A 20,000-nucleotide genomic window follows, 5' to 3' on the forward strand; every position below is an offset into this window, starting at 1 on the left:
TTCACTTGTGGCTTGTCGGTTATGTGTGTGTTGTTCATACATCAGTGTTGTGCGCACCATCATGTTTTTGACCTCCTGACCTCCCCACTGTCCAAAACCAAAGGTCGCGACCCCTGGACAACTCCCAGAGGACTGTGCTGGTCGCCGGCGGAGTCCAGTGGATGAACACCAACCACCTGAAGATCATCATGGAGGTGCTGGAGAGGTGCGCACGAACACACACACACACACAAAACGACCCAACGCGTCAACAAGAAACGAAAAAAAAAACACGCATGCGCGCGCAAAGAACAAAGAAAACACAGACGGAGAGAACAAAAGAAAAACGCTCACGCGCACCGACACACGCGGCCTGTCTGAACCCATCAATCCCTCTCTCACTCAGTAAATAATCTGTCCCTCATCCCTTTCCTCCGTTTCTTCCCTTTCATCCTGGCATTCCCTCCCTCTCTCCGTCTCTGCAGGGAGGGCCTCCAGGAAATCGTGGTGGTGGTCAAGTCCCTGGGCATGGGCTTCCATCTGCCTGTGGACGGCATACGCTCTCTCTCGCTGGTGAGTGAGTGTGTGTGTGTGTCCCCCCTCACCAGGCATGTCCGCACACACACAAGCCCGCTTTCAAAGCAAGCGCTGGGAGCCGTGTGCATGTATCTGAAACATTAGCAGGTCCGTCCGTCCGTCATCTGCCGCTTGTCCGGGGATCGGGTCGCGGGGGCAGCGACCTAAGCAGGGAGGCCCAGACTTCCCTCCCCCCGGCCACTTCCGCCAGCTCTTCCTGGGGGACCCCGAGGCGTTCCCAGGCCAGCCGAGAGACATAGTCCCTCCAGACCCAGGACACGCAAACATTAGCAGGTCATGGTCATAATCCACGACCTCCCAGCTCAGCTGACCTCTCAAACGGCAGCGATGGCGCACGTTCAACGACAGCAGCAGAACCGTGTTTTGGGCCAAGGTCCGACTATTTATTTGTCTTTTTTTTTTCGGAACCGTCCGAGACCCGAGGTCCCCGACAGCGCTCTGATGGATTTCGACCACCTTTTTTTGCTCCTCTCCTTCTCTGACGGCGGTTACGTTCTTGTTGCCCCCCCCCCCCTCCCTTCCCCTCCAAACCTTTCAGACGGGCGTGCAGAAGCTCCACCACGACAACGCTGACATCGTCGCCACTGCGAAGCGCTGCGGGTTCGAGGTCATCGACACCTTTGGCATCACGGCGGGCCGCTACAAAGAGTTCCTGCAGGGCCGCTGCGCCTGTCATTTCCATGAGGTAACTCCCCCCCCCCCCCCCAATACACACCTTATCTAACTGAGTCCCAGTTAGACTCTAATATTCCAGTGTGATTCCATCTGCCCCGTCCGTTCCCCCTCAACTTCAAACCATGACCAGGTATTTTCATGTACTGTAGCATGCCGGCTAATTTGACGCAAAGTGCTGACTGCTGAAAGCCTGCCCATCCACGGAGTAGTCAGCCAGACCCCTGAAAGGAATGTCCCTCTGTGACCACCATCCTTTCAGTTATAACCTCGTTAAGGATGCATCCTATTTCTGGAAACGTGCGCTCCACCACCTTTACTAGCAGGGCCCTTGTACTGAGCTTTTAGACGCGGCAGATCACGAAGCAGCAAAGCAGAGAGGAATGGGTCTCTTGTTGTCTTCCTGATTGAGCGACATCCACCCCTCCCCAACAACACACACACACACACACACTCTCAGCATCCTGTGAAAGAGCAAACCTCCCCTACCGCCCACCGCACACCGCCCCACCCTTCTTCTGCGAGTCCCAGAATATGTTGAAAAAGGACCCCCTTGCACCCCCCCCCCCCCACACACACACACACCCTCAACTTCCTGTGAAAGAGCAGCCTCCTTGTTTTTTATTCAGCTATAAAATTGGCCCCGGCATGGGTTAATGAGTAATTAGCAATTAGGCTGCCTTTTATTGGACCGTAAAGCGCACGTTGGTAGCAGCTGGGCCCGAGGACTTGTGTGTGAAGTGGCTTTTGGAGTTTTTGACTGTGCATGTGTTCGCATGGTTTTGTGTGAATGTGTGTGTCCGCATGCGCTCGCGCTCGCGTGTGTGTGTGTGTGTGTGAAATGAGTGCGGCCTCTGCCTCGTTCCTCTCCCATCCCAGGTCACATGGCTTTTAAATGACAACAGGAGGTGGCACAGAGAAGCCAGGAGACAGAATGTGCAACAAATAAAATAATGCCTAACTGGAGCTCTGAGGAACGTCCAAAACTGTCAATGATTGACGCCGCCACGTAACCCATTGTGAAGGGAGGCTTGTTGGATAGGGATTAGATTCATGTGGTGTGGTTTCCTCAATGGGTTTCCGCTTTAAAGCCTAGCCTAGCCCAGGGCTGTTAACTGCAATCCCCAGTCTGACTGGTGTGGAGGTACATGTGAGGAGATGGGTGTAGTGTCGATGTGTGTAGCAGTGTGCAGATGTGTGTAGATGTGTGCAGCAGTGGCTCCATGTATATAGATGTCTGCAGCAGTAGAGGTGACATCGTGCTTCTGTCCAATGATCCAAGGTGGAGAAGCTCTCGTTCTCCCAGGATCCCCAGCACCGCAAGATGAAGATCCTCCGACTTGCCACCGACAGCGGAACTGTGACAAGTGGAACCGTAACCAGCGGAAGCGTAACCAGTGGAACCAGTGGAACCAGTGGAACCGGGCTCAGCGAGCATCCTAACCTGCAGGACCAGGACCAGTGGGCGGGGTCGAACTCCTTGTCCTATCACGTGCGAGGGGAGGTGAACCAGGTGTACTCTGAGATTCTGCTGAGCAGACTGTGCCCTAGAGACAGAGGGAACTAGAAACCCTGGCACACGTGTGTGTGTGTGTGTGTGTGTGTGTGTGTGTGTGTTTGTGTGTGTGTGTGTGTGTGTGTGTGTGTGTGTGCGTGCATGTGTGTGCGTGCGTGTGTGTGTGCGTGCGTGCGTGCATGTGTGTGCGCGTGCACGTGAGCCTTTGCGTACATATTCATACACATACGAGCTCATTTTCAAAGACTACAAGTTCCTTCCGTCCAGGAAGTGTCTGTGTAACAGGAGAGCTGACTGGTCAGTCACAAGACGGAACCATCGCCCTCTGCCACATACACCAACTCTGATTGGCCCACGGGGGCAGAGGTCCTGTCATGTGCCCTCCACGTACAGGTGGGAAGGATTGAACAGCTGGCTGGAGCGATGGATGGCAGACACACTGCCAACAGATGAGTGTAGCGACTGGAACGGAACAGGGAGAGATTCTTCGGTCTTAAATGAAAACCACCCTCCCTTACCACCTCAAACCGGCGTCGAGAAAAAGAAGTCGCATTGCAGCTCAGCTGAGAGTGAAACAGTTGAGAGTGCAGCTGCACTCTTGTCATGTTGGATTTTTGATGATGTGCTACCTGCTACTTTTGAAGACTTAATACCTCAGTCATCCACTCTGTCTGGATACCACAAATGTATTCTATGCCAAAGATAATGTAGGACAGATTTATTCACGCTCCCTCGCTTGGGCAAAAGGTCTTATGTATGATACAAGTATATATTTCTCTCTATTTTTCTACAGATGTTTATCCGTGCCTATTTCATTGTAATGTTTACATGTTCATGAAGAACTTGTGGAATGTTATAAACTGTATTTATATGGCTCTCTGCAAAGATCCCTGGATCAATTACACCAAGCTTGATGAATTGTTATTTTTAGTCACACACACACATAGTGGAAAAAATCTTCAGAGCCCTGTTCTGGAAGAATATGATAACAAGATATGATATTCAATGTTCGTGAACTGAATTCGTCATTCTCAAAGAAGGCTTAAAACTGGATTGCGTTTGCTTCAGATTTTGAAGAATGATGCATAACTTTTACTATCGATAAACTTTTTCTCTGTGAATTGCATAATTTCTTTAACACCTGTTTTATTTGTTTTGGTGTTATTCCATTTGACTATCCAATATACAAATCCATGTACTCTCACATAAAAAAATATATATTTTCTTAATTTATTTTTCGATTCCTTTAATCATGTTGTTTGATAAAAAATATGTGTACAAACATAAGGTTGGAAGAGTAACTGTAACCTACTAATGTTTCTCCCTCAACTCTCAGTTAGGAATGTATTTTTCCCCGCAGTATGCAAGTTGACTTTTCATGAATGAAACTGGACACCACTATTTTGCTGATAGTAGATCAGTGCGCATATAAGTCAATTGTTTTATTACATTACGTTTCGCAATGTAGGCCTACTGCTTTGAAACGAAAATGAGAAGCAATATATATTTTCACATGAAAAGGAAGTGTAGCATGTACTTTTGCAGACAAGTAATTTGCTCAACTTTGTCCAGTGTACAGTTGGCATATACTTTTTAAATTACAAAATAAGATAAGAACTACAGGCTACCAATTGAGACTTCATGTAACATTACACTTGAACTTAGTTTTGAATCCAAAGGACATGGCAACCATGTCTAGTTATCTACAAGCTTTTACTATTGAATTATTCCGTTACATTTATCAGTTATATTTTAAAACATTATTTGTTGATTATTGACCCAGTAGATATTTCTGTTCAAAGTGACATGTAACTTAAGGTCTGCGTATTACCGTGACTGGTCTATAGTTCATATAACTTAACTGATCAAAGCAGCCCTTCAAGGCTACATTGTACAGTTTTATGTGATTCCACAGCGTGCGTAAAGCTGCTTTGACGAGCCAATAAATATTGTAAAGCTATTTGAAAAGGCGGTTTTAATTTTACGTGATGACTACAGATGGCTATTCGGGCCTGTTTTTGTAAAGCTGACGTTAAAGGTCTTGAAAAAGTGTTCTATACTTGTTGTTCCTTCTCGGGGAATTTTAAAGGCCTATGGCGTTTGTGACATTTCTGCGGGCCGATCAAGGTAACCCTCACCTTGCCTACCCTTGCCGCATTCAGTTCGGTAAAAGACATTCTCCACACTCACAGCCTGCCTTGTAGCTAGCCTTGTCTACAGAGCACAAACTCGATGGTATTTTTTTTATCGTTAAGGGGGAAAATTATTTGGAATTATGTGAATAATTTGTGCAAAGAAATGCTATTATAGGTTTAATATGTTTTGGTTTTTGCCTAAGAGCTGGCCATTTTTATTATTTATTTATTCTATTGAATCAATGTCTCTCAAAAACCAAAACGTTAATTGATAAGAAGCTTGGATTAAAGTCACATCAAATGTATTTGTATCTGACAACATTCGTGAGAAAGCCTATGAGAGCAAAATCGGTGAAAGATAAAGGCCTAAAACATCTTCTAAGAAAGCACCAATGATCATGTCTTGGCTTGCGTCCTGAGATGGATACAGTTTCAAAGAGATCCTTCCATGAGAAGTGTTCTCACTTTGTTCCTGCCGCACTTCCCCGCATGCCAACCATTTAGCAGAGTTCCTGTCGCTCACACTGCGTCTTTTTCAGCTTCGTTTTTTTTTCTAAGAGCCCCTGTCCAATTAGCGTATAGGATAGCCGCGTCTGCTGAATATAAATCTATAGAAGCGCCAATCGGAGCTGGGGAACGCACCACACCGTGACCAGATAGAGTAAGTTGCTTTACTCCGGGATAAGTTTGTCAGTGGACAAGGACACATGCACAGGGACTTATACACCTAAATAAATCAGGCCCGATAGAGGACGTTCTTTTTCGAGGCGCGTGTCAATCCACGGATGCCCCCGTATAATTGCTTGTCATTTTTGCACCAAGTTGAGGATTTTTTTTAAATCCTGCTGGCTCCAAGCCTTTGCAACCGGACTAGTATGAGACAGAGCCGCGCGGGGAGAAAGAGCTCCATGGACATCTCCAATGCGCGGACACACCAACGGCTTCTGTAGATGAGGTGGCCATGGAGAGAAGGGGCGGCTGCGGAGTACACCACATCAGCTTTCTGTCTCTCCTGCTCTTCTCCCTGTATCCTCTATGCTGCCGAGCCAGCTGGATGTAAGTATACCCGCCTTCGGGCTACAGGCATTAGGGTTTCACGGTGATTATCTTGAAATGTTGTCCATATGAACTGTCTCAGCTATATCACGCAATGGAAACGATTTAAAAGTCAATAACAGACTATTGTTGTGTTCAGGTGGTTGGGATTAACGTCGGTGGGAGTACCGGAAAAACTCGGCTGTGCGAATCTTCCTTTGACCCACAAGCAGAAAGACCTGTGTAAGAGGAAACCTTACCTGCTACCAAGCATCAAGGACGGTGCGCGCCTGGGCATCACCGAGTGCCAGACGCAATTCAAGCACGAGCGGTGGAACTGTTCGACCACCAAGCAGCTCTCTGTCTTCGGCTACGAGTTAACCAGCGGTAAGACCTGGCTAATGTTATTAAAACAATAGGCTTCTTTGTGGTCCAAATGCAGGGTTTGCGAAATCACATTAGGTCTTGTGCGCTTCGATATGACTGACTTCAAAGTCAATTCAGATTCCGTTTCAGACACAAGGACGAAGTTTTATTAGGCTACTTTCTAACTCATACTCATACAATTATATTTCCTAAATGTTTTGATATGCCTTGAATCTATTGTATCCATTGCGGCCATTAAAAGTATTTTGTACTTTGTTTAAGTGCTGCATAAAAACAGTCCCTCGACTGCTTTTTAGTGCGTTAAGATAGAGGTACGAGGCACGTCTTCTATTTTCCATAACTCCTTTCTCGTGGTCGAGTCATGATAATATTTCATGTTATTCAGAGGAGGTGATTTGATTTGCCGCCCAGCTGGGTCCCCCGCTGCTTGTAGGCAAGGGAATACCGCTGTGCGCACATCTGCTTCGGTTTAACTATCTCAACGCTACTTCTCCACGGTCAAGTGTTTGTCTTTGAACAGAGTGCTCCGGTGCTCCCCTGGTCTTAAACCTTGCGGGATTATCCCAATTATGGGATCCACGGTCGACCTGTAATATAAGACACAGTTTCTTTGTTTTAGAGACTCTTGGATTCCCGAGATAGGAATCAGTGCATGGTTCAGCCATTAAGCAAATCTTTCACATGAAACTCATTCCTTCTCCCCATACTCTGTCACATTCCATCAGTCAACCTTTTACATTTAATACCAACAAAAGAACTCGCAATTATATTATGAATTATTGTGAAAGTAAATGACAGCAGTGCATTTCAATCCGGATTTATTTGAGTTTATTTATTTATTTTTATATTGTAATTTAATAAGTAGTTAGAGTAGGCTCCTGTAAGGCAACATGTTGTTTTCATCAATCTGATCATCAAGCATTCTATTATTTAAATAATTTTTCTTCCTTATTTCTTTTTTCCGTTATTCATTCCATACATGTTTTGTGTTCTTTGTATGACATTGTTGCGGTTAGGTAAAAAAAAAAAAACAGTCACAAAGACTTGAATCACATAGTTTTCCTCTACCCACAATAACCATAGACCCTGGGGGAACATGTTCCAGCCTCGTCAAGGTTTCCTGATCCACTTTCTCAGGGTTCCTGTGAGTGTGATGAGTGGTGTCGCAGAGAGCCTGTCCGCACCTCACCCATGACCCTGTGATGTGTAACCCAGCACCCTCTCCCCTCCCTGCATGGGGAAGAACCTTGGTCGGCTTCCCATGGGGGCTAGATGTCACTTTTAGGGTCTGAAATCCAAACTTTCCTAACAAGAAGGACGTTATCATATTTTGGAACGTTGAATCCCGTGTTGATCGTCCTTTGAAACATTCCCTCTCTGCCTCTTGGAACGTTCATTCACTGAAAGTCAAGATTGTAAATTGCCTGAACAACCTAAAAAACAGCGCTAATGTCTACCATGCGAAAGCTTACCGTATACAAGACGATCTCATTGGCCATTGTCACACATTGCCCCTGCTGACCTTTGATTTCATTGGCCCGGGCAGGTACGAAGGAAACAGCCTTCATCTACGCCGTGATGGCGGCGGGGCTGGTCCACGCCGTGACGCGCTCCTGCAGCGCTGGCAACATGACGGAGTGCGGCTGCGACGCCAGCCTGCAGGGCACGGGGTCGCCCACCGAGGGCTGGCACTGGGGCGGCTGCTCGGACCATGCGCAGTACGGAACCTGGTTCAGCAGGAAGTTCATCGACAACGCCGTCCACAACGTGTCGGCCAAGGGGGGCGACGCGCTGCTCACCATGAACCAGCACAACAGCGAGGCCGGGCGACAGGTGAGGCGCGGGGGGGGGGGGGAGGGGAGGGCGGATGCACAAAATGTGTCCACACACACACACACTCTGATGTGTGGTGTGTTTGATTAGGTTGGATTCAAACCCTTCAATGTGGGCAATTTTGTCAATCCAAAGTGGATTCCAGAGCGAAAAGAGTGTTTGTCTGCATGGACGGAGGGAGGAGAGAGCGCAAATAAAATGTGACAGATACTCATCCTCTTTCATTTGCGCTTAATGGGTGAGGCATGATAGCGTGACTAATGTGTGTTCACCGCTATTCAGACACAAGCTCCTCTTTCACATACCACCGGCAGGAAGAGTCACACAGACTCACACACACTCTCGCTTTGTAGACAGCACTGACTTAACTGGGTCTACAGCACCTACACACACACACACACACTCGGAGACACACGCACGCACACACACTCATAAAGACAAGCGCACATAGGCTAGACACAATGGTGGCATTGTATCTGCTGACTATGTCACTCAAATGGATCCCTCACACACCACACACACACACACCACACACACACACACACACATGTCCCATTAGAGGTGGAGACTTGGTGGAAGTATTTGGGGTAGGGGGGTGTTGCAACATGTTGGTTCGTGGGTTAGACTCCTTTGAGGTCATCCAGAGATCATTCTTTAGTCCTAAGGTTTGTGGTTGGGGGGAAAGGGGGGTCCTTTTCTCTTCATCTCCCTACCTCTCTCCTCCTCTTTCTCTGCCCCTCTTTCCCTCTTGACACTGGGAAGGCCACAGATGGGCAGTGAGTCCTGGGCTGAGGACACAGGGGACTCTATTGGGTCAGAGACAGAGAAGAGTCCTCTCATGGAGCGATGGGTCCGTCCAAACCTTGTTCGTTTTGCGGTAGCCCTCAACAGTAACCGTCCTTCCCCCCCCCCCCCTCACAAAAACGGTCCCTAGAAACGTCCACTACTCCGAAACAAACGGTGAAACAAACATGTTGAACAGAGTGTATATCCTAAGCCCTGCTCCCTCCCTCCCCCCCCTCCCCCCCTCCCTCCCTCTTGTCTTTCAGGCCATCGCCAAGACGATGTCCACCGACTGCCGGTGTCACGGCGTGTCGGGCTCGTGCGCCGTCAAGACGTGCTGGCGCACCATGGCGCCGTTCGAGCGCGTGGGCAACTTCCTGAAGGAGAGTTACGAGGGGAGCGTGCAGGTGCTGGACCGCTCCAAGCGGAAGGTCCGCAGGAAGGAGAAGGAGCAGCGGCGCCTGCCCATCAGGAGGGACGAGCTCATCTTCCTCAACAAGTCGCCCAACTACTGCGTGGAGGACCGGCGCTGGGGCGTGGCGGGCACCAGGGGGCGCCGCTGCAACCGCACCTCGGCCGGCCCGGACGGCTGCAACCTGCTGTGCTGCGGCCGCGGCTACAACACGCACGTGGTGCGCCACGTAGAGCGCTGCGAGTGCAAGTTTGTGTGGTGCTGCTACGTGCGCTGTCGGCGGTGCGAGAGCATGAACGACATGCACACCTGTAAATGAGTGCGTGTGTGGGGGGGGAACGGGGAGGGTAATAGAGGGGGGGGGGGGGTGTAAGATTTACACACACACATTTACACATCTGTCTCTTGCGCTCGCGCATGCCAACGCACACACACACACACACACACACACAATTGTACGTCTCCTTACTCCTCCAGTGTGACACTGAGAGACTTCCCATCATGCCCCTCTTCCAGTGGATGGAGGAGGGTGCGGGAGGGTGGCCAGTGTCACTCCAGTGTCACCCCTACCCAGGGCCAAAATCGGAACCTTTTCAGGCCTGGGAGTGTAATGGCCAAAACCAGCCCATCCCCACCAGGGGCCGAGCCAAACGTAAACATTCAGGGCTTAGCCCGAACCTAAGACCTAGTCAAGGTTTTGATGTGAATGCGAGGGCGCGGAGCGCGCAAGCAAGATTTTTTGCATTCATTTTAGTGCAAAATAGTTTTTGGAGCTTTATGTAATACAAACATTACGTTGGACTCATAGTTATATTTGCTGGAAATTACAACCCAAATTTACTCCAGATTCTCCCGATGGCCACTCCGGGCCTGCCCCTTCCCTGAATTAGAGACACATTTGTGAAGTTCCGTATAATCAGGGACAACCCATCTCGCCCTGACCAATGAAGGGTTAGATTGTAGTAGGTCTCCAGTGAGACGGGAGAAATGCAAAGATAATCACGACCAACTCTGAACTTCGCCCTTGACTGGACTAGAAACCTTGTTCAGTGATGACAATTTGAAGCCCATACCATATCACAGGAGAGCAAAGGGAACAGGCTGCCTTTTAGACCCACAGAACCACACTGTGGAACCAAACTGTGGAACCTCACAGTGCGTCAAAGCAGGACTCATGTAGCAAAACCACAGAAAAGTTAAAAAAAAAAATTATGACAGAAAGCTGAAAAACAATCCTTTTTTCATCCTCGATTGTGTTCCTAGCAGCAGACAGTCAGTGTGTGTTCGTATGTGAGGACCAGAGGTGAACTTCCTAAAATGGCTTTGCCAGGTCGGCTTTTCGCCTCAGGTCGAGCACTCATCTAGAGGGACTTCAAAGAGAAGCGGTTGACCAAACCACAAACCAAACGTCCATATTGGCACCCCAAAGCTGTTGTTTCTTTACATGTGTCAGTGCTGTATGATAGACATTCAATTGGCCCTGCTGGTATGTTTCCAATGCTCTATTAGAATAAATGTACTGCTTTTGCCAGGTTTTAGTCATCTTGCATAGCAATGTCTGTTTGTGCTGGAGTAGAAACTGACATTTGGATGCATGTAGTTTCAATGAATTTAAATGACAAACCAATGTAACTTTTGGGGAATAAAATTGGCTGATGTTGTACATTTATGAAAAAAAGACTTTGTCAAAACAGCTTTGACAATGTCGAAAGTATGATATTTGGGGCAGGATGTAGTTCAAATAGTTTATAGACTGAAATTAAGTCTAATGTTAGTGTGTTTGTAAAATTTTTATATTTTGTAAATATTAAATTATACTGTACCTCAAAACCGGAACATTTTCAAGCCAGTCATTTAAGTTAAAGTCTGTGTTCTATATCGATAGACAAATGTTCTTGTTATTTCTGTGCTGTTAAGCATCTCTCCTATGTGGGTGTTTGTGTATAACTTGTTGGATCCAAAGCCCTGCTATAAATGAAGGAATGCATCAATGGAATGAAGCAGTTTGTTCTCACTAGACCCACTGGCTCACTGCTGGAGTTGCTACTCTCTTTTCTCCAACATTCCTCTTGCTCTGTCTAAGAATTTAAACTCTTCCTTCTTTACCACTGTCTGCATCTGTTTCTCGCCATCCATTGCTCTCTCTCCCTCTCTCTCTCCCTCTCTCTCTCTCTTCTTCTATTTTCTGTGTTTTAGTCCTCTCTGTCTGCTGACTCTTTCTCTTTGCCTCTCTTTCTCTTTTCCTCTCTCTCTCTTTTCCTCTCTCTCTCTCTCTCTCTCTCTCTCTCTCTCTCTCTCTCTCTCTCTCTCTCTCTCTCTCTCTCTCTCTCTCTCTCTCTCTCTCTCAGGTTCCCTTCACTGTCTCTTCCGTCCTCCATGCGTCTCTCCATCTCACTCCTGAATGAGAGGGGCTGTGCTCTGTGAGAAGTGGCAATGCTGTGTTAAATACCGGGAGTGCTTCCTCTTAAAGAGAGCCTTTAAAAAAGCTAACGACACTGACCTCTTAATTCCTTTGGACAGACCTGATTTATTGATGAGGAGGCCTTCTGGCAGTAAGACGAGATGGTGTGTGTGTATGTGTGTGTGTGTGTGTATGGCAGTGTTGTCAGCTCAACTCTCATCTAATTGCTTCACACCGTCATTGCACATCACCGATTCCAGGAAATGCAGCCCAAGAATTCCCAGAAAACCTGAGAGGTTTGAGCTTTTAAGGACGGTTCCAATGTTATAGATGTTACTTTTGGACTCGAATTGGCTCTTAAAATGTCTCAAAGCATAATGTTAATTTGGTGTTGGGGCATCCTTCACTTATGATAATCACTTCCTTCAAAGACCAGACCAGAGCAGTCAAACACAGTGAAATATAGACACAAGCGGGACATTTTGAAATGGTTTTATTCCTAAGCACACAACTTTATTTTTCCATGGTTGACATTTGCATGGAATTGCCCTTAAATGCCAGGAATTCAGTCATACCTCCTGTGGACCAATCAGAACCATTGTAGGCACATTTTGGTTTCCTCCCTAAAAAAAAAAACTGCGCCCCTCCACAGTTTGACACAAGCACGCTAGGAACACAGCACACGCTTGCCTGCTTGTGAGTTGATTCTAACAGCGAGGGCGAGTTACGTTGAGCCTTGTAAGCTGCCAGTCAGCGGCCACAGATGAAAGCCAGGCCTCTGAACAGGAGATCACATCTCCAAGAGCAGACAGACCGGCAGACAGGCAGGCAGACCGGCATGCAGGCACACAGACAGGCATACAGACAGGCACACAGACCGACAGGCACACAGACCGACAGGCAGGCACACAGACAAAAACAATACTGCAGTACACCCAACACTGGCTTTGTTTAGTAGGGCTGAAATCAAAGCCCACCATCCACTGTCTGCTTCTCTCATGAAGAGGGTTTCTAAAGATCCTTGAGCAATCCCTCATCAGTCAAACACAGGGGAGCAAAGCGAGAACTCACTGTGCTCTGTCCAGAGTCTGACAACCGCGTAGCGGGAGCTATATTCATGTTTTCTTGGAATATATTTCAGAGTTTGGTTGCATAGGGGTAGAAGGCTGTGCATCTTAGCGTGCAGTCGGACAGACTGTGCCAAGAATCATCTTCCTGTCAGGGCTCTTGTCCCTGGTCCCCTTGAAGTGACCAACATCTCACAGTCAGCCCCTGCCAGTCAGCATTGGTTCAACCCGTAGGAGTGTGGCCCCGGACGGACTCCTTTTAGTCTGTGCCCTTTGACCCCGAGGCAAAGATGCACACCTTCCATGACTATCGCTTCAAGCTGCCAACACAACATTAGAAAACACCTTTGCAGGGGATACCATTAAAAACGTTTAGTTCTTGATGTCCACGGTCCTTATCTCCTCGTTCCCCGTCTCCCTAGTCTTTCTCTCACTATGTTCCCTTCTTCTCCTTTCTCTCACATAATCATTATTAGTGCTCTGTCTCCCTTGGAAGACATGTGAACAGGTGTTTGGACTATCAACCCCAACTCTATACTTTGCTGGCCTCTTGTGGTGAAAGGTACAGGGGCCCTTTTTACTGGAGCATGTGCCAGTGCCCCAGTAAATCTGCTGTGCCCCAGTAAAATCTTAAGTTTGAGTTTTAACAATGTATTTTGTATCAGTGCATTCATTAAGATTTATAGTCCCGGACAAAGCTGCGGTATCCCAATCAACGCTTGTAAAAGCAGTTTAACCGAAAACACAAACCGATGCCCGCAGAATTTCATGTCTGAGAATTCCCGCCGTGGGAGCTTTGCGCCAGTAAAGGTGGTCACGAGGTTCAGGGGTAGTTTACTTTAAACCGATTTCATCAGGACTGGAATACGTTATCAGAAGGTAGCTAGCTACTTACATTTAGCTGCTGTCATCATGTTTAGTCTCACGCAAAGTACTTAAAGTTAGTAATGTATTATTACATTAATATAAATTCGCCTGAGAAGACGGAAGTGAATGTCGCATTGTCAGGTTAGATCAAGTTAACGTCGACGGTGCTAATATGTTAGCTACTTTACAGTAACAAAGTTAGCTCTAGCTCTAACTGTCACCACTGTACACTAGCTACAGTAACTGCAGAGTTGCTAGCTAATTATTAAGCTAATATGGCTATTCACAACATGAATTAACTGTGGCTAGTGCCGTGCCGGTCGTGATACAGATGTTGGCTAGTTAGACGGTATAATATGACTAACCTAGCTATATAGCAAGAAGGGGAGGGGTAGCGAGCTAGCAAGCGGTAGCTAAATGACCCAGACTTTTTCTTGTACAGTAGATCAACTCCAGCTTCAGAACAGACGACCAACGTCGAATATGAGTTCTTCAGAGGAGGTGAGGATAGTGTCAGCTAACGCTAGCTGGCCATGGATGCCTACAATGCCAGTCATCTTAGTTAAAGAGGGAATTTGCTAGGAAGCCAAATTCCGAGTTTGGTTGTAGTTTGTGTCTGAACTGGTGGTGACCTGACAGGACCAGTATGAAGACCCGAAGACGCACTTCTCAATGATGAAGCTGTCCAGGTTGGAGGAATGGGAGAAAGTCCGCTTTAGAGAAACCATCTGGCTATGCTGGCCATAGGTATGTCACATACCTTAAAGTTTCTCACATGGTTACTTATCAACAGTAGGGTTTTCTTGGATCAAAATTAAGTTGAGGTATTTTTTCCCGCACGCGAAATATTATCCTGCACCGCTGTAAGGTGTATCTCAAGGAAACACCGGATTGTAATGCTGGACAAAGGAATGGGCAACAGTAATTTTCCTCATATGAAAATTCTGAAACAGTACACAGCTTGTATTGTTTGTATACACCGTGTGGTTGTGCAGGTCTGACGTCCACAGCTCCAGCGTTCATGCTTCAGGGCAGGGCCAAGGTCCTGGCCCCCCTCCCTGGACCCAGCACTCTGATGAAGAGGAGGAGTGGACCCCTGGTATGGAGAGACCCCCTACAGGTAAGGATACTGCTGTTAGAATACTGTAGTAGTACTGTAGCAATACTAATCCTACACCACTGCAGTATTGCTCTAAGTATTGTTACTCCAATAGAGTGTGTCCACATTCAGTTAGTTACAATAGTACGCCAGAGACCTGGGCATCTCCTTTGACTACCTCTGGGACAACAAGAGCTCCACCAGAGGTACCTCCTGTTAGTGTCCTCCTCTCCTTTTCTCCTCTCTCCTCTCCTCTGACATATCTCCTCTCTTCTTATGTCTTCTCCTCTGTCTTTTCTCCTCTCACGTCTCCTCTCTCCTCTTCCCCCTCCGCTTCTCTCCCTAATTTCTCTCCTCCCTTCTCTTCTTCATTTCCCTCTCTCTATAGGAAGATTGGAGGGACTTGTAACATTGAGCCACACAAATCACTGACTGGAGATGTTCTTAACCTACAATATTATTGACCTTAACTGCATTCATATAGTAGAGGACTGAGCAACAAAACCATTAATTTTGAGTGAAGTTAATTTAATGTCCAGGGTTTCCATGCTCTTGGTCGACTAAGATTTTTGTAGTCGAGCTGCCGTATGGCAGTGTGAGATCTGATTCTCGCTTGTGTCATCATTGCTGAATTAACAAAATGTTCTACAGAAATTGTAGATTATAATATTCAAGACAAATGAAGCAACTCCAAAAATGTAGAATAAAAAAAGGTGTAACTGTTTTCCCTTTCGTTAACCTGCACTTTGTTTTGGTTTGGTATTTTGCACACGGCACGAGCACAATTAGCTGCAGAACTACAAACTCTGCCATAGCCTACTTTGTTGTGTTATTAGTCAAAATGGCAAAGAAATCTGTGGTATGGCAGCATTTCATTCAAGTACATTTACAAAAATACCGGGTGACTCAAAAAACGTTGAAAGCAAACTCAACATTGGCAACAACGGTTTATTTTTCATAGTTCGTAGAAGTCGTATATGATGTAGCCTACCACTTGAAAAACGTTAGTTGGCCTAGCCCTACTTTGCTCATGCTAATGTGCTGGGTTGAAAAATGAATATGCCTATTATAAGAATCACATCTAAATTGAATGACATTATCTTCTCCGGCCAACACAACAAAATCTTTCTCTGTTGCACCGTTCCCAACTCAGCTTTTACGTAAGTTTGCATGCTGCAAGTTTTCAGGCAGTGATAAGCGCTCTCTGATGATTTGCATGTTAAACAAACAATATTTGTTATTTGTAGTACTTTGTAAGAGATACTAAATACCATCGGCATTCGGTTACAACAGTACTGGTGATACGAGTCTTATTATTAGTAGGCTATTAGTGGCTGAATCTGCAATGTCCAGCAGCCATTGAGTCAGATCGCGAAAATGTTTGTACATTTTTTTTGTGTGAAAAAAAAAATGCGTTTCACATTTGATTAGTCGATTCTCAGACATTTTTGTCGAGTATTGGTCGACCAAAGAAAATCTCAGCCGGGGACAGCCCTAGTCTTCCAGGACCAAGGATAGAGTCGTCCCAGACTTAGGTGTTCTCCTGCTCCAAGTGTCCTCTCTCCTTCACCGCCCAGATCTACCTCCACAAGCACATCAAGAGGTGCCACCATGACCTGTACGTCTCTCTGCTGAGGAGTGGAGCGATCAGACCAGAGACTCTGTCCTCCTCTGCCCCAACACCACTCCCTCCCCCCATCATCACTGAGACCAGTGTGGGAAGAACTTCAGTCTGTCAGGACATTTAAAGACACACTTTTGTTCTGGGAAGACTAGAGATCCTGAACTCTAGATCTCACTTAATAATCCAGCTTGTATGAACATAGGAAATGTATGTATTTGTATTTATTATTTAAAGTATGATTGTACATTTTTGATGTATAAATAAATGTATATATTTGTACGATATTTGATGTATATTGAAAATGTATATTGTATGAATGTAAACAGGCTATGTATGATCATTGTTTATTACATAATTGTATAATAATTAATTCTGTATGACGTAATATATAGTTTACTTATAAACATAATTTAAATAACATGCTATGTTATGTGATGTAGACAATAATATATAAAATAAATAAAAATATTGAATGCTACTGTTGTTAATGTTTATGTCGGATCTATACTGTACTAATAACGCCTCTGGAATGGTAGCAATGACTTATGATCATTTTGACCACTCCTGGCCAAACAGCTTCGTTTCAGATGTACGGAACAGGCACACTAATCAGCAAACACAGGCATACACGTGGGATTGACAGGTGCAACCAATTTGGCCTCATCCTGTTAGGTATTTATCAATGTTCTATAACAAAATCTGAAGCTATTTAATCCAAATCCTTTCTTTCTCTTACCTGGCCTCTTTGAAAAGGCTTATGAAGAAATAAGCTCTCAAAACAAAGGTAGTTTCTTTTTCGGAAATCCCAGCGAGGTTATTAGTGAAGACCTTTGAAAGGTCGTCGCCATTCACAGATCTGGATCATATCCTGTAGCTTACTGCTTTTTAGCCTACGGTTACATTTAATTAGTGGGCTAGCTACAACAGTAGAATACTTCAGAGACCACAAACATTTGTATATTATTTTACTATAATAAAAATCCGTTGAACGGTATACTTATTGTATAAATAATAAAACATTTGGGATGTCTAAAGCGCAGAATTGTTTTCGACCAAGTTGAGTTGAACCGGTCATTTCTAGTGAGGAACGTGGTACAGAAACAGCTGCTACTACATTACGGAACGTGTAGTGCAGATGGGCCAAGTAACAATAACGCTATAGCATATAGCCTACTGTTGAAGTATGTAGTGGGCATTTGTTTGCGTATTATTTATTGGAATCATCTGAGCTACATTGTGTGTACTTTGCATTTCTAATGAGGAATATTGACATATTTATTTGATGCGTTCCATCTGTATAAAAGTATGTCCAAATGCTACACATGATGTGGCGTACAAAAACGTCACAATGGTGTATATTCATACTTCAATGAAACATTACACAGCTACATCACATTTCTTCTGAACAGGCAGGCGAAGAGTAAATTGAAGACTTGTATTGCAAGCTTTCTCAGAAGACTTTCTCAGGCTCTTCAGACAATTTTGTGCTTTTTTGGTGAGTAATTCTTATTTACACATTAATGTTTCCCGTATTTATTGTAATCTTACACAAAACATAAATTGTATGCTCAATTTAATCCAAACTTTTGTTATGCGTTACCTTAAATATCATGGCTGTACAACTAAGAAAATGTCCCTCAGATTCAAAATTCTAATACATTTAAAGCAAGTTTTGATAATAAATCAATCATTAAAGCTTAATAATAATAATAATTTAATGGCTCTGGTCGGTATACAGACAAGAAAGATGTTGCCAAGGTAAAGGACTGCTAGGCTTGTATGGATTTCAAAATCGAATCTGTCCTACATGACGGAACGTTTAGTGCAGATGGGCAAAGTAACAATTATCGCATAGCCTACGTGTTGTAGTTTGCATAGTGGGCATTGTTTGCGTATTATTTATTGGAGTCATCTGAGCTACATGATTGTGTGTAATTACACATTTCTAATGAAGAATATTGACACATTTATTTTACGGACATACGTGCTGTATAAAAAGATGTTTGAATGCAACACATGATGACGTACAAAAACGTCATAATGGTGTATATTCATACTTAAATGAAACATTACACAGCTACATCACATTTCTTCTGAACAGGCAGGTGAATAGTAACTCGAAGACTTGTATTGCAAGCTTTCTCAGAAGACTTTCTCAGGCTCTTCAGGCAATTTTGTGCTTTTTGGTGAGTAATTCTTATTTACACATTAATATTTCTAACCCTTATTGTAATCTTACATGTAAAACATAATTTAATTCTAAATTTAATCCACACTTTTGTTATGCAGTTACTGTCAATCTCATCGCATCAAATACATTTAAAGCAAGTTTAGATTTTTTTTGTGTTTTGTTATAACTGACCACATCAGTAAAAAGAGACTCAAGAGTCAGTCCACAAATGGCCTGTAAACAAACCTCAACAGCATTGGAGTTACAAAAGTGACAAGTTTTCTCTCTCAATTGCTTCACAGCCAATCATTGTGTGCCGAAACCAAACTCTTCCAGTCGGGTCAGGACAGGTTAGTGAAATGGACGACGCAAAAATGGTAAGAGCCTAATAATATCAACTTAAATTTCAATGTTTAAAACGCAAACATGGTCAAAAACCTCTCTGAGTGACTGTGTCTCTAATGTAGGAAGTTGACCATGATGGGACAACTATCAAAGAGGTGGAAACGGATTGGAAAAATCAGGATGATCTTTCACTCCATTCCTTTGATGAGGCAGATTATCTGGTCAGTAATTTATGCATAGCGATAGGTGAAAGGGATGACACAGAATTGGTAAGATCCTTTTTTTTACATAAACCTAAATGGTTAATCATTAAACATGGTCAAATACCTCTGAGTGACTGTGTCTCTAATGTAGGAAGTGGAACGTGGTGGGAACACTCTCCGTCAAACCGTAGATTACGATGACCTCTCTCTACGTTCAGTCAGCGAGAGAGATTTTCTGGTCAGTTTGTGCATCGAAAGCATCAAGGTACATTACATTTTGAAGATAGACTGTGTGAACAATATGTTTCCATCTGACTCACAGTCTGATGGGGACCATGACCGCCAGCAGAATCCACTTCCGGATAAACGCCTGGTAGGTGTATGTGTGTGACAAAAGGTCAATGAATTGGCTTTTTTTGCTAGTGCTGGATCAGCTTTTCCCTCATTTACATTTAGTCATTTAGCAGACGCTCTTATCCAGAGCGACTTACAGTAAGTACAGGGACATTCCCCCGAGGCAAGTAGGGTGAAGTGCGTTGCCCAAGGACACAATTTCATTTGGCACGGCCGGTAATCAAACTGGAAACCTCCTGATTAATAGCCCAATTCCCTAACTGCTCAGCCATCTGACCCACGTGACTTCCCTCCCCATATGGATCTTCATATTTTAACATTTTCCCTCTCCACTGTTCCTACACATTGTACTTTACTTTTGGTCTCCCTAGAATCATGTTATGGATTACGAAGCCCAGGGCCTTCTTCCTTCTCCTGTGAGAGCCGTGACCGAGCCTTGCGTCTATAATGACGTGCACCCCCCCATGCTACAAGATCAGAAGAGGCGCGACAGGCAGTCCCGTGACACAAGAGTCATGAAA

General features: G+C 45.1%; 3 protein-coding genes and 2 long non-coding RNA genes across 6 annotated transcripts in view; all 5 read left to right on the plus strand.

The window, feature by feature from the left end:
* Positions 1-72: 72 nt before the first annotated feature.
* Positions 73-3,993, plus strand: cped1 (cadherin-like and PC-esterase domain containing 1). Its single transcript, XM_047016300.1, has 4 exons — positions 73-205; positions 465-552; positions 1,115-1,261; positions 2,531-3,993. The coding sequence occupies exons 1-4, from the start codon at positions 162-164 to the stop codon at positions 2,813-2,815; spliced, it is 564 nt and encodes a 187-aa protein (XP_046872256.1). The 5' UTR covers positions 73-161; the 3' UTR covers positions 2,816-3,993.
* A 723-nt stretch (positions 3,994-4,716) lies between these two features.
* On the plus strand, positions 4,717-9,669 carry wnt16 (wingless-type MMTV integration site family, member 16). Its single transcript, XM_047016298.1, has 4 exons — positions 4,717-5,955; positions 6,095-6,321; positions 7,868-8,154; positions 9,204-9,669. Exons 1-4 carry the CDS (start codon positions 5,861-5,863, stop codon positions 9,666-9,668), a joined length of 1,074 nt encoding a protein of 357 aa, XP_046872254.1. The 5' UTR covers positions 4,717-5,860; the 3' UTR covers position 9,669.
* Positions 9,670-12,908: 3,239 nt separating this feature from the next.
* On the plus strand, positions 12,909-17,896 carry LOC124464431. Of its 2 annotated transcripts, none has more exons than XR_006955723.1 (5): positions 12,909-13,696; positions 14,127-14,185; positions 14,324-14,431; positions 14,680-14,804; positions 17,817-17,896. It is a non-coding gene; the product is annotated as an uncharacterized LOC124464431 (long non-coding RNA). The 2 variants fall into 2 exon arrangements; XR_006955722.1 differs by lacking the exon at positions 17,817-17,896 and adding an exon at positions 15,172-15,533.
* A 613-nt stretch (positions 17,897-18,509) lies between these two features.
* Positions 18,510-19,136, plus strand: LOC124464433. The gene is made up of 3 exons (XR_006955724.1): positions 18,510-18,593; positions 18,880-18,954; positions 19,045-19,136. It is a non-coding gene; the product is annotated as an uncharacterized LOC124464433 (long non-coding RNA).
* Positions 19,137-19,145: 9 nt separating this feature from the next.
* The window catches only part of LOC124464434, a 2,323-nt gene continuing 1,468 nt past the window's right edge, over positions 19,146-20,000 (plus strand). The window contains exons 1-3 of the mRNA XM_047016297.1: positions 19,146-19,363; positions 19,448-19,498; positions 19,851-20,000. The exon at positions 19,851-20,000 is cut by the window's right edge and continues 414 nt beyond it. Of these exons, the coding sequence (XP_046872253.1) occupies positions 19,860-20,000 (141 nt within the window). The 5' untranslated portion in view covers positions 19,146-19,363; positions 19,448-19,498; positions 19,851-19,859. The remainder of the gene's footprint in view (positions 19,364-19,447; positions 19,499-19,850) is intronic.

Source organism: Hypomesus transpacificus, unplaced genomic scaffold, assembly GCF_021917145.1.
Source record: "Hypomesus transpacificus isolate Combined female unplaced genomic scaffold, fHypTra1 scaffold_337, whole genome shotgun sequence".
Taxonomy (NCBI): Eukaryota; Metazoa; Chordata; class Actinopteri; order Osmeriformes; family Osmeridae; genus Hypomesus; species Hypomesus transpacificus.

Bases quoted from the DNA above. Each gene is read 5' to 3' on its own strand.
- cped1 (XM_047016300.1), top strand. From the start codon at position 162: ATGAACACCAACCACCTGAAGATCATCATGGAGGTGCTGGAGAG. The intron at 206-464 runs GTGCGCACGAAC...CCGTCTCTGCAG, and splicing joins ATCATGGAGGTGCTGGAGAG to GGAGGGCCTCCAGGAAATCG. The intron at 553-1,114 runs GTGAGTGAGTGT...CAAACCTTTCAG, and splicing joins GCATACGCTCTCTCTCGCTG to ACGGGCGTGCAGAAGCTCCA.
- wnt16 (XM_047016298.1), top strand. From the start codon at position 5,861: ATGGAGAGAAGGGGCGGCTGCGGAGTACACCACATCAGCTTTCTGTCT. The intron at 6,322-7,867 runs GTAAGACCTGGC...TGGCCCGGGCAG, and splicing joins CGGCTACGAGTTAACCAGCG to GTACGAAGGAAACAGCCTTC. The intron at 8,155-9,203 runs GTGAGGCGCGGG...CTTGTCTTTCAG, and splicing joins ACAGCGAGGCCGGGCGACAG to GCCATCGCCAAGACGATGTC.